Source organism: Tachysurus fulvidraco, chromosome 26 (genome assembly GCF_022655615.1).
Source record: "Tachysurus fulvidraco isolate hzauxx_2018 chromosome 26, HZAU_PFXX_2.0, whole genome shotgun sequence".
Lineage (NCBI taxonomy): Eukaryota > Metazoa > Chordata > Actinopteri > Siluriformes > Bagridae > Tachysurus > Tachysurus fulvidraco.
Window position 1 is genome coordinate 10,703,406 of NC_062543.1, and position 12,622 is coordinate 10,716,027.

Here is a 12,622-nt window from a genome sequence, read left to right on the forward strand (position 1 = left end):
ACAAATTACTGAACATAATATTCTAAATAATATTGAACCAATCACTCATTTCTGACACTCCTAAGTAGAGGGAAAATTACAGTGAGAGCAGGATACAGCAGTGAAATGTGACAGAGGAAGGGTGAGAGAAAAGTGAGCTTTTTGGCAGGATAATGAAGAGCTAGAAACAAAATAAAGAATGCACAGAGAGAGAGAGAGAGAGAGAGAGAGAGAGAGAGAGAGAGAGAGAGAGCATTGTTAATTAGCTGCTAATTGGTGCATGTACCTTGTGCAGGTCTGGCATGAGGTCCTGATACAGGGATCTAATCAGCATGTCAAGAGTCCGCTGACGTTTCTGAGCAAAAGTGGGTGTCTCAAGTGTGGCTTTCTCTCCATTTATTACTAGGGATGGAAGAACAAAGGGCCACAAATAATGAGAGACACATTAAAGGAAACCTTGATGTGCTTTAATGATTCTGGTGCTAAATCTTTATATAATAGAAGCTTTTTATATAAAGATCGGACTACATTACTAGCTACATTACAAACAAAGTCAGTATACATGTTCAAAATGAAGAAGAAGAAGGAAAAAAGAAGAGTAGACTAACATTTGACTAGTAAAAAGTCCCTGAACTCCTGGTGGTCTGTAAATACTGGCGGCGATGGAAGAGGAGGTCCGAACAACGGCACGCTCTCTTCCGAGAAAATCTTCAACCTGCAAACGGTGAATTATTTTATTAAATAGTTCTGTGCAGATAATCTTTAGGCTAAGATCGCCTCTTAAGCCCAACAGGTACGTACTGTATGTGTGATTTCACACAAAGGCTGATATTTGTTAAGTGTGTTAAGCGGAAGAGGAATTAAATGTTTGGTTTAGGACTCAAACACAAACATACCTGTAGCTGTCATTCTGACTATTGTATCTAACTAAGGCAAAAATATCTGGTAACTGGGTTAAGGATACATTGAAGTAATACATTACATTGAATTATTCTATTTGTCCAAATCGTCTAATTGTTTCGTGTGAAGGGATACGTGTGAAATGAGATCGGATCATGGAGGGCTTGAAAGATGGTGAGGCATCGTCTCCTTCTTGGAATACGATGGTGACGATGTCATTCCCGATGTGTCTCTTTCTCTCCACCTAAATGGCCGAAAGTAAAATGCATTAATATTAAAATATTGCATCCGCTGACTGTAGTGTTTCCCTTCTGATCATTACACTGTATCACTGATGTGCCTGGCTGCTGCTTACGAACTCTGCAGTGTTTAAGCCTAGTTACTGGGTGTACGATATAGTAAAAGATATTGGTTTTCTAAATAAACTTTATTGTTCTATTTTCCTTGAAGCGATAATATAATGAATGTGCTATAATTAATAATGCAGTTAATAATTTGGTATTGCGTCTAATGCGTCTAATTTGGTATCGCGTCTAATATAACCCCAGTGCCATAGGTGTTTGTTGTATTGCCACTGACTGTTCAATTAATGTCTATGCGAAATCATCTCATTTTGTAATCTGAGTGCTTCTTTAATTTCATAATAGGAAAAAAAATAATAAAAACATAACGCCAAGACCTATTTTGCAAATATTATGTGTAATGGCTCAGATCCCCCTTAATTATTGAAACTCACTTCATTCTGAGGTATTGTGTATATACCGATGGCTCAAACAAAGCATACTGAATCAATTTATATGAAAATTAAAATGTTCCTGGTTTCTGGTTCCTGGTTTACTTTGTTCCTGGGTTCTGACCAGGAAAGCATAACATCTTTGATCGGACTGCATTTGGAGCCACTGGCGTGTCTGATGGTACGGATGTTGTCACGAAACACGAAAAGTCAGGCGCCTAGTGCACATGCCCAGAATCTTCACTGTTTTAGTCATTTGCTGTGGCCAGGAAATATTTCGGAGTCCGACCAGAAGCATGAGTGTGTCCAGACCATCAAAACTACAAAATTACATGACAGACCAAAATAGAAACAAAACTTCCTGTTACTAATGTGACTTATTGTCTGTTCATCTGCCTAATGTCAATGAGTAATTCATCAACTTGTGGACAATGATTGCTAGCACATGGTCCATTAGACAGTATATTTGTATATACAGTACAGTGTCTGAAAAGATCTAGATATATTCCCAGGAACGTGTGTGTGTGTGTGTGTGTGTGTGTGTGTGTGTGTGTGTGTGTGTGTAGTATGTGTAGTACAGTATGTGCTCTTTTCACAGTCATCATTGATACACACAGACTGACAGTAAGAGTTCAAGTGGGGCTCGGTAAAGAGGATATAAGGCCTTGAGCGAGCGCAGGTGCTTTCAAAAGCCAGAAAAAAAGCTCTGAAAAGCTCTAGAGCTGTACTTATCCTCAACCTCCTGTCTGATCTGGTAAACAGAAAGAGAATAAGGCATGAAGGAAAAGCTGAAACTGATAACCAGCTGATATTATCAACAGTAAAGAAGGAAAATGTGAGGTGTTCAATGCGAGATGAATCAACCTTGTGTCAAAACTGTAATCTATAATGGCACGTGGCTGTTGCATGGACAAACCTGAGCTATTCTGAGTAACTAAATAAACACTACTTGTTTGCAAGCTTGCATTATAGCTTCGTTGGTTTGATCTCCACAATGTCGATGTATATCAGAGACGATCGGTTTCAGTCGGGCCACAGCACAGGTTCAGCACAGTTTAGTGATTTCCCTGCTAAAAGACACCTGATTTATCTGACCAGGTGATGACCCCTGCTGTACACAAAGACACTAGACGGGGATCATTTTGTGAGGACAGGTAGCTGAGCTGAACAAGCACTGAGCAAAACCACAAAGAAATGAAGTATGTTAAATCTGAAGCCCAACTGACAGTGGAAATCCTTATTAGTTCGCATTGATGCTTATTGATTTTGTTGAAACCTGATGGCTTCCTACTTCTAGAAAAACGTGATTGGTGTAAATATTTTAAATGAGTTAATCTACACAGAACTCCAGCAGTGAAATTTCCGGCACCTGCGAAGCTGAATCGGCGTAAAGCAGCAAATCGGTTGAGGGTTTTGTATATTTTACTGTTTTACATCAGTGACTAATGAATCTTTAATATCTGAAATACCTAGCATTCCCCTGGTGACATGCATGCTGACGTGGTTGTAGATTTGCAAAGGAACCTGAGGCTCTAATGAACTAACTAAAAGTGCACTTAAATAGGCAAACGGAGCGCTTCGCTAATATCCATTTCTATTAAGAAAACCTCTTCCCTTACTGTCTTATTAAACCCAACGTAATAACAAACACTAGAGGCGTGCTACCAAGGATTTAAACGTCTCCATCTGAAATAGATGACAGACTCACTTAATCCCAATCTCTCTTCGAGAAAATCTTAAGCAAACATTAGTACACCAAATACGACCGTGCGGTCACTGTCCAAATCAACCTTTCTGATTAATGCCCTCATCCCACCTCATATGCTAATGGATTCCTGGAACAGGCTGCACAAATTATCCTCAGTCTCTTCTTCTTACTTAATATGACAGTAGATCCTGTGCTTTGGCTGCATCTGTGATGATCCTTGTGGATTAGTAGAAACGACGTCAAATACGTACAAATGTAATAAACGCTATCAAGGCACCATCCGGTTGTAATTAACCCATAAGCCTGAGCTTTCAAAACGCTACAAATCTATTATCGTTTCAATTTCCCATAAAGGTGCTGTGGCTCGGCGGTGACTCTGGATGACTCACTCGTACATAGACAGCAGAAAGACACAATGTCCCTCCTTTAACTTATAGACAAAGCGTAGGATTATTAAGAGAGAGGAAGGGACGAAGGTGATGCTTCTGAGAGCACAAAATCAGATGAACCGCTGAAGTCTGGAGCTGAGTAATGCTGCAGTGTCTAACAGAGAAAACAATATGTCCTCAGAGGAAACACAGCAGACATGCAGAAGAAAGTCCGAGTAAAAGAGAAGTGGAAACGGTCGTGGTGATGACCACGGCATTGGCCTTATAACCCATTTAATCTACTCTCTTACAGACTTTTACCACAATAAATGCTCTGTCTCTTTTCAAATGCCGCATCAGTCTCACTGTAGTCCTTTATGGGCTATGTGCTTTGACTGGCCACTTGATCTAATGTATCTGCTCTGACACAAACAAGGCAAGCAAGACTTTCATTTCATCCTCGGAACAAAACCATATTTCCACGTTAGTGACTATTCACGTCATGACCGCCGTTAAATCCTCTAATCAGATTGGGCCGGAGATGTGGATTTATTTCTGACGTTAGCAGGTGCAGATAAAGGCTAAATGCATAAAGCAGTGCGCTAGTTTGTATACGTTATCGTTTCTATGGCAACCAAGCAACATGGATGATAAAGGATATATTTCTTCGACATTTAAGACTGAAGTCTCCAACATCGGTGCTCGGTCAGGACGGTCAGTAAATATTCCAGCACAAAAAGATCTTTTATGCTTCGCTGTGTTAACGGGAACTCCTCTCTGTATCAGCCTGCATCACACCACACATACGTTATTAACTAAATCGAATCTTGTCAAAGAATACTTTACGTAACCTACCTGTTGCTTATTCTCTTTAGAGTAAGGTAGCATGGTGGATACATGGAACATGAGCTCATGACCCTGATATACTGTGTAGATGGAGTGTATTCCTGTAGTGTCATCTAGCGAAGAAAGAGAAAGTGCAATTAATTGTGTGACTTTTAGGACAAAAAAAAATGCTTTATAGGATCGTCTTCAGGATGTATGTGTTCGTGTATAGGTTACTTTTAGTGTCCAGGCCTCCTCTGTAACCAGCCCAGCCTTGCAGGCAAATTGTGTCACCGAGCAGATTCAAAAACTTGTCAAAGTTCTCACTTCCTGTCTCTAGAATAATAGCAACATTACAGTTCGTATTAGTAACGATGTGCAAATCTTGCATAACAGAATGATATCAAATTGTTTATTGTTTAATAGATGTTGTGAATGCTTGAGTTTACCGTTACTGAACATTTCATCATCCGTCAACTGGCCATCTTTGGCATAGAGGACTCCAAATTTAAAGTTTACGCTGCCCTAAAAGAACAGATAAAAATGCTTTACATTAATTTATTAACTGTCTTATTTGTCTCTGAAATATATCATTCCAAAGTCAAAAATTACCTCCTGCTCCTCCAGTACCAGTAAGTCCTGTGGAAATTAATGACAGTAATTGAAATGAATTATATTGAAATTTCAGCACAATTTGTTATTGTTTTCCTTCGGCTGCTGCGTCAGCATGTTTGCTATTGCACAGTTTTTAAGCAGGATGCACTCATTGACACAACCCTCCCATTTTATCTGGGCTTGGGCCCAGCAGTGAGAATTAAGTACCCCTTATTGGGTTGGCTCGCTGCCAGGGGATCGAACCTGATTGGGTGTGTGCAGGGATCCTAGCTGCTACACCATCCGTTAACGTATTGAAATTTTAACGCAAATGATAAATGCATACAATTTCAAATAAAACATATTCACAGAATGGAGCTCCTAGGTGAAGGCCAGGAAGTGAAATGAGAGACAGGTGTGACTCGCACCTTTTGGATCTCTGGGTTGAGGATCTCTCTAGGACCCTTCTCAAAGCGCTCCATGTTCATAGCACTGCAGAGACAGAGGTAAAATGGGGGTGGGGGCGGCGGGGGCAAAGTGTTGTTACAGTTTGTGTTAACAGTGTGCCAGAATGCTAGTATTATGACAAGAATGAAAAATCAACAGATTCATGTCACACAAAAGCAATAATAAAATAATAAATATATTTTTTAAAAAAGTTCATTAACTTTTTTCAAGAAAGCACTTTTTCACATCATTACATCACACCACCTAACAGCTCCAGGGTCTTCTGCGTTCAGGTTACTGTCTGTGAAGCGTCTCACATGGCCACCGGCATTAAGCTTGTCCCACCTGTCATCAGAGTCTCTGTGCCACAACCAACAGACTAACAACAGCTTCCCTGCGGCAACAAGCTTCAAAAATACTAAACGATACCAAACAAAACTCCACCCAAGGGCTTATAATGTAGCGAACTGATGAAGTCTATATTCATGCTGTCATCATGCTGTGCTCCATTGTTTGGTGCTTCTGCTTATCTAATCATGCTTCATGTTCTTTCAGAAAATCACACAAGTGAAAAGAGACTGAAGTAAACAAATTAAAACTTTATTGTGAGAGCATGTAGACCCGCTGCTGGCGTCCAAGGATTGAAAAAAAAATCCTTTGTCTCTCACAAATGCAGCTCTAATAAATTTGGCCAATTTCTTAAATATTTCACCCAGGTGCTAAAATTGTCTCATATTATTATGACATAGAAAAAGAAGAGCGAAGTCAGACCGAATGGTCCACCATGTCGCAGCGCTTCTGAAGCAGGTGGAGTTAGGGGTGTTTCTCAAGGGCCCAAGAGTGTTTGAGCTGGAACTCCTGACCTACTAATAGGTAGCCCAGAGCCAAAGTTGACCATTTTCTAAATAAAGCACATCTGGGATTAGGAGTAGACCTCTGTTACAAAACGTATGAACAGCTTTGTTGGTTGGTTGCTTAAAACAAAACAACAAAAACCCTTGCGACTAGTTGGCCTTTTGTTGGGGACACGTCAGGACACGTTGCTGTTTAGACTACAAATGAGAACACGTGCATCCCTGAACGTTTCCTAAAAAGTTCCGAGTGATGGGATCACAAGAAGCACTCGACGCCGCTCAGGCATGTATTTAGCACCGTCCGCTTGAACTCAATCACCAAAGACAGATGGTAATTCCACATACAGTATGGAGAGGGGATAAATACATCTCACCTGGGGTTGCTATGTTCATTATATTTAAATGAGAGCACTGAATACCCTGTTAAATACAGCAAGGCCTTAATAAAAGGAGTATCTCACTGATTTTGTGTTGTCATACTACTGTATAATACCAGGACTAGGAAAAAAATGTCCAGGTAATGGCCGGTCAAATGGCTTCTTTATGTGTGTGTGTGTGTGTGTGTGTGTGTGTGTGTGTGTGTGTGTGTGTGTGTGTGTGTGTGTGTGTGTGTGTGTGTGTGTGTGAAACTGCTGAGTTTCTGACAGCGTCATGCCACATGTGTGTATCGCTTACCTTAATATAGATTTGACTGACAGAGTTTTTGTAGGGCTGTAAGGAAGGCTAATCTTAAGAGTACCCTGTGGAAAAACCCACAAATTGTGACACGCATTAGACAGACAGCAATTAGTCTGAGACTCGGATTTAATAATACCGTGAGTTCTGCAGAAATAAAAGCAGATACAGCAGAACAATGATGTTATCTATTAGGCAGCATTGGTTGTTCATTAATCTGACTGATCCTAATATCTTCTGGTGGAATATATTTGTGTAATTATTGATTTGTTTGGTGGTTGTGGGAAGGTGTGTATATAAAACAAGCACACACAGACACAGACACACACACACACACACACACACACACACACACACACACACACACACACACAAAATGAGCTTCAAAATAATAAACCAGCCTCTATAATGATATCAAACCAATGAGCTTCCCTGGACTCTTTTCTAAGTGCCTAAGCAGGATGACTAGAAACAGGTAATGGTTGGATGATTATAAGACACATATGCACACGTTCTCTCTTACCGATTTACGCCAAAGGATTGCTCGGTACTGGGGAACCCTCTGGTTGTTCTGGTCGGACAAAACCACAGATAAGTAGAAGGGGTTTTTTTCAGCATCCACTCCCACGTAGTTCTGATGGACTGGGAGGCAAAATGAAGAGAGCGAGCATACAGTATGAGAGAGCTGAGAGATGTCAAACACAATGTATATAACCTAGAAATACACTCACACACACACACACACACACACTGTATTTATACCTGTGTACAATATCATTGGTAAAGCTTAAACATTTGCCAATGCAAGTTTGGAAAAACAAAAAACAAAAACAGACTGAAGATAAATGAATAAAACCTGAAATGTAATTACAGAATGAAGACTGTTCTGTTTCACTGTCCCCGCCCTTACTGTGTCACATATACTCTCTCTCTCTCTCTCTCCTTCCTCTTGATCCCTCCATCCCACTCCATCCCTGAAAAGTATGTGTACTGCTTTAAACGAATTAGGAAGACATAATGCAGACATCTGCTTTCTGGAAATGCGCTCGTAGAGAAAAGAGTGTGTGAGGGAGACAGAGAATGATGAGAGAGAGAGAGAGAGAGAGAGAGAGAGAGAGAGATGAAAACATTGATGGTAAGCTGAGGTTTGTCTGCACTGTATTGGCGATGCTATTGAATATAGCACACTTTGTGTATCGAATGCTCTCGAATGTGCATGAAGGTTTGTATGCAGGTTTAATAATGAGGTATAATAAACAAGTGTCATTATTCAAGGCTTAGCTGAACTGATGCATCAGTATAGAATATCTACATCATCAGAGCAGAGTGGAATATGGTTCGTTCACTAGTCGATGTGTGCGCTGAAACAGTGTTAACTGTTAGTTAGGTCTGCTGTAATAGGCAGTAGTGACCAGTTCTTAATGAATAATAACAGGATGATCTGAATCAGCCCCGAAGAATGAGGGAGTGCAGAGGGAACAACTTTATCACTGTTGGAAGCAAAACTCCCACCTTTTCCCAGGAAGTACTTGAAGAACCATCTGGTGTGGTACTCTGGGTTCTCCAGATGGACATCGGTTCTCCTCCAGGTTCCTGGAGTGTAGTCCATGTTCTACAAAAGCAAAATAAAAAAATTAAAAAATAAATAAAAATATTTATTTGTTACATTTATGAAAATCTAATCGGGGTTTACTCAAAAAAAAAAAAAAAAAGAAATCCTGATATGTAAATATACTCATACTTATATTTCTTATTTCATACACATGATTAAAAGGCTGACAAAAAAGAAATGTATTGATTAAAAGGCTGACAAAAAAGAAATGTATTGATTAAAAGGCTGACAATCACGTAAAGGAACAACAATCACGGTGAGAAAAAATAGTGGCGCAATACAAATTAGTTTCACTGAGAAAGAATGGTCTCATTTATTCTCCCTCTTTAGCCCACACATGTGCATTTGTATTATCGTTTGGATTATTCCTGTGACTGGTGACTTGCCTTGTAGGGGCAATAATGACTGTATATGTCTAGCTCTGGTAGAGGGGGAAGAAGAAGGAATAAAGGTGATAAAAGAATGCGACAAAGGAAATGGTTACTATCTGTAATTTCTACACTAGCTTCCAAACCTGGAAATCTTTACACAGAGCACGCTAGTATGAGTATCACACAAAAACATGGGCCAGAGGAATCGTTTCCTCCCCAATAAAATCCATTTTTGTTCCGACTAATGGTCCAGGATGTAGAGCCTATTAAAGAATTCATAGAAGGACAAAAGGTTTTGAGTGGAAAATGTTCAGTTGTGTTGAACCTGTCAAATTTTACACTTACAAAAAATGTTAATGGCAATAATTAGAAGGAAATTAAATGGTGTTCTTTGCTCTCCTGTGCAAGTCGCTTTCAAACACTTTGACCAGCAGCAGAATAACTGAGAAAACATTGCCTACAGTATGTGGACATTAGAGCGGCGGTTTGTAAAAACGGATCATTTTATTGAAAGTATATGGTTATATTTTTCAGCATTTAAAAAAATATTTAAAAGGAATTCAAATCTATATCAAACAAAACTGCAATCTGAATTAACTTTAAAGTCCCAACTTTTCACTGAGCTACAAAGTAAGGCATGATCTCCACCGGAAGCCATAATTAATCGGTTTTGACCGTAACAGACAAGAGATGATTTATATTCTGATTGAATGACATTTGAAACAATGACTGTCCTTGATGACATTAGCATACAAAGCCTCGGGAATCGGAAATCGGACATCGAGTGCCCTGGAAAGTGTCTAAGAGTCATATTTGATTGCAGATTTCCGTGTTATCTGTGTGTTCTGCATATTTCTGTGTTGACGAGATGTTTTGAATCAGGAGGCCAGAGAGAGAACATTCCCCACCCAAAGACTGCTTGAGCCAATTGTCCCACACTTGTGACTTTGTATCAGAGAGTAAATGCTTCCATGCACCGGGTCTGTGATTATACTATGGGCCAGTTAGGCTTCCTGCGAGGTTGAGATAAACGTCTTTTGTTAAACGCATCAAAGTGAAATAAAATCATATTGAGAAACAGCTTTCTGGATATCCAGGATCACTCACTCTCTCATACACACAATAGCTGTAATAGCTTAATGCGTTCCTGCAATATACCAGTCTGGCAAAAATATGGGTTGCGGTCCAGTCTGTGCCTGATGCTTTTATACGAAGAATGAAGCTGAGCAGTTAAATGTGAAACATCTTGCTCAAGGAACCGACCATGACAGCTTGGCATTGCTGGCTTTAAACTCATGACCTTCCGATGCGTAACCTCAAAGCCCTAACCACTGAGCCACCACTTCCCCAGTTTTCACTTCAGCAAGATAAATCATGTCAGATATTTTTCTCCTTTAATGCGATATAGCACACCAAGTCCTGTTCAAGTCACTCTGCTGGTTTCCGATAGGAAACCATTCCTTTATTGACTTCCTTTGGATTTATGTTTTAGGTCATTTTTGTGACCCCTGGTGACCAATTCCATCATGTTCTTGGTGCACATCTAAAGATCTAGAAATTCTTTTCAACTCTTCTCCTGCTCCACACTTTCCTACAGCGAGGTCCCAGACCTGCTTTGAAAGTTCTCTCAGGACGATCTCACATTTGATTTAGGGTTAATCAGAATCACTTAATTAATGGCAGGTGTGTGATAATTGCTTCTGAACATGAGTTTGAATGTAACTGGATCATTCTGAGCACTGTCACATGGCCCAATCTAGCAGGGTGTAGACATACAGTATATCATGTGACTTATCTTGATAAAAAAAATTTTTGATCACAAAAGACCTGAACATTTAAAGGCAGGGTCTCCGATTTTTGAGAAATGCTTCAGAAAACTTCGGGCCGATAATAAACAAATATCAAAACAAAAGTGTAGCCAATGAGCAGAAAGGGGCGCAATATGCGGCAGAGAGAGTGTTCAGTGTGCATGTGTGACATTAGCAGAAAGCGGTTTCAACATTGACATGGAGGATAAAAACAAAGAAAGAAAGCGAATAAAGGCTTACGATAAGGCAAGAAGTAGGACGTGTTAATATAGGATCAGCTTTCCAGCGCTGGAGAGAACTGAAGGAGCGGGAGGTTGGCCACATATTCACAGATTGGAGTTTCCCGAGTCAATAACTCCTGAGCTAAACACTGTTACTACACAAATAACACCTCTTTTCTATCGTAGTAATGTAGAGAGGCAGCTACAACCGCGTTTTGTGTAGTAACAGTGTTTAGCTCAGGAGTTATTGACTCAGAAAATTCAACTTTACTTAAGACGCCGAGGCACTTTTTTCCTTCTCGATAGGTGAGTAACGTTTGTTTTGCTTTGTTACACAGAACTAATATATGCCTTTGTCCTTTGCATGATTATGCTTGTGTGTCATTTTTGCTTGTTTGTTTATCTGCAATCGTATTGTTTTTCCCCTTCAGCTATGATAAAGACACATTTCTTTCCATTAGTTGCCTGGGTTACGTATGTATGTGTGGGCGGAGCTATAAATACAGGGGTGGGACCTATTTGGGTTACGGGCGTGTTTGTTTTGGTGAGTTTATATGTCAACATTGGCTTTCTAAAATCGGAGACCAGGCCTTTAACAGGACTCGAGCCAAGCCAAGATCTATCTGATTCTGGATCAAATATATCAAATATAGTTGGAGTTTATAAACCCACACAGGATTTTTTGAAATGGGAATAATGTGTGGGAAGGTACATGGCTGACACTACACAAGCGTCATGTTCGCTAATAGCTAGTTGCTACCGTGGGTCGATACTGTCAGGGACAGTCTATGTGCCTCCTAAAGAGAAAATTGGACAAGTCAAATGCTGTAAGAGTCATCGATTAATATATATATATATATATATCTATATATATATATATATATATATATATATATATATATATATATATATATATATATGGGTCTTGGGTCCTCAACAATTAAAAGGACTTTATGTCTTTTATGGCTACTTTTGTTCTTTCATTCAGTTAGCCATGTCATACGGTAAACAACTGAATTAATTTGTTTAGTTTATTATTTATTTATCATTTTCAATATAATATTTGATGTGCTATACACATTTATATTCCATTTAGTTTTGCACATTTAAAAATGAAAATAAATCGTGTTTTTATTTTAGAATGCATTGACCTTTCAATAAAATTTCTAAAATCTATATTCTATTCTATTCCTTTGTTCATTCATTCATTTATTCATATTGAGTTATTTACATTCCGAGTCATTTAAATGTACAATGGGAAACTCTTTCTCTCTGATTTGTAGGAGATTACTATGTAAGACAGACCCCTTAAAGCCCCAGTGGCCTGGCCACCGCTTAAATTGATGTAGATTTACCCCTGCATTGTGTATACTGATGAACAATAAATATGCACACACGCACACACACATGCACACACACACACGCACAAACACTCACATCAATAAATCTTTCCTCAGTAAGACCACGGGTCGATACATGCAGCTCAATCATGCAAAGCTATGCCCCTTTACCACATTAACACACACA

At 39.4% G+C, this 12,622-nt stretch overlaps 1 protein-coding gene across 8 annotated transcripts in view; it reads right to left on the reverse strand.

Annotated features, from left to right (window-relative positions):
- The window catches only part of garnl3 (GTPase activating Rap/RanGAP domain like 3), a 71,799-nt gene that overhangs the window by 14,670 nt on the left and 44,507 nt on the right, over positions 1-12,622 (reverse strand). For all 8 annotated transcript variants that reach the window (XM_027178564.2, XM_027178559.2, XM_027178558.2 and 5 more), the window contains 12 exons: positions 8,596-8,695; positions 7,607-7,725; positions 7,084-7,148; positions 5,536-5,599; positions 5,126-5,152; positions 4,963-5,038; positions 4,751-4,849; positions 4,544-4,647; positions 1,015-1,123; positions 876-921; positions 588-694; positions 266-381 (listed from right to left, as the gene is read on the reverse strand). In XM_027178564.2, coding sequence (XP_027034365.1) covers positions 266-381; positions 588-694; positions 876-921; positions 1,015-1,123; positions 4,544-4,647; positions 4,751-4,849; positions 4,963-5,038; positions 5,126-5,152; positions 5,536-5,599; positions 7,084-7,148; positions 7,607-7,725; positions 8,596-8,695 — 1,032 coding nt within the window. The remainder of the gene's footprint in view (positions 1-265; positions 382-587; positions 695-875; positions 922-1,014; positions 1,124-4,543; positions 4,648-4,750; positions 4,850-4,962; positions 5,039-5,125; positions 5,153-5,535; positions 5,600-7,083; positions 7,149-7,606; positions 7,726-8,595; positions 8,696-12,622) is intronic.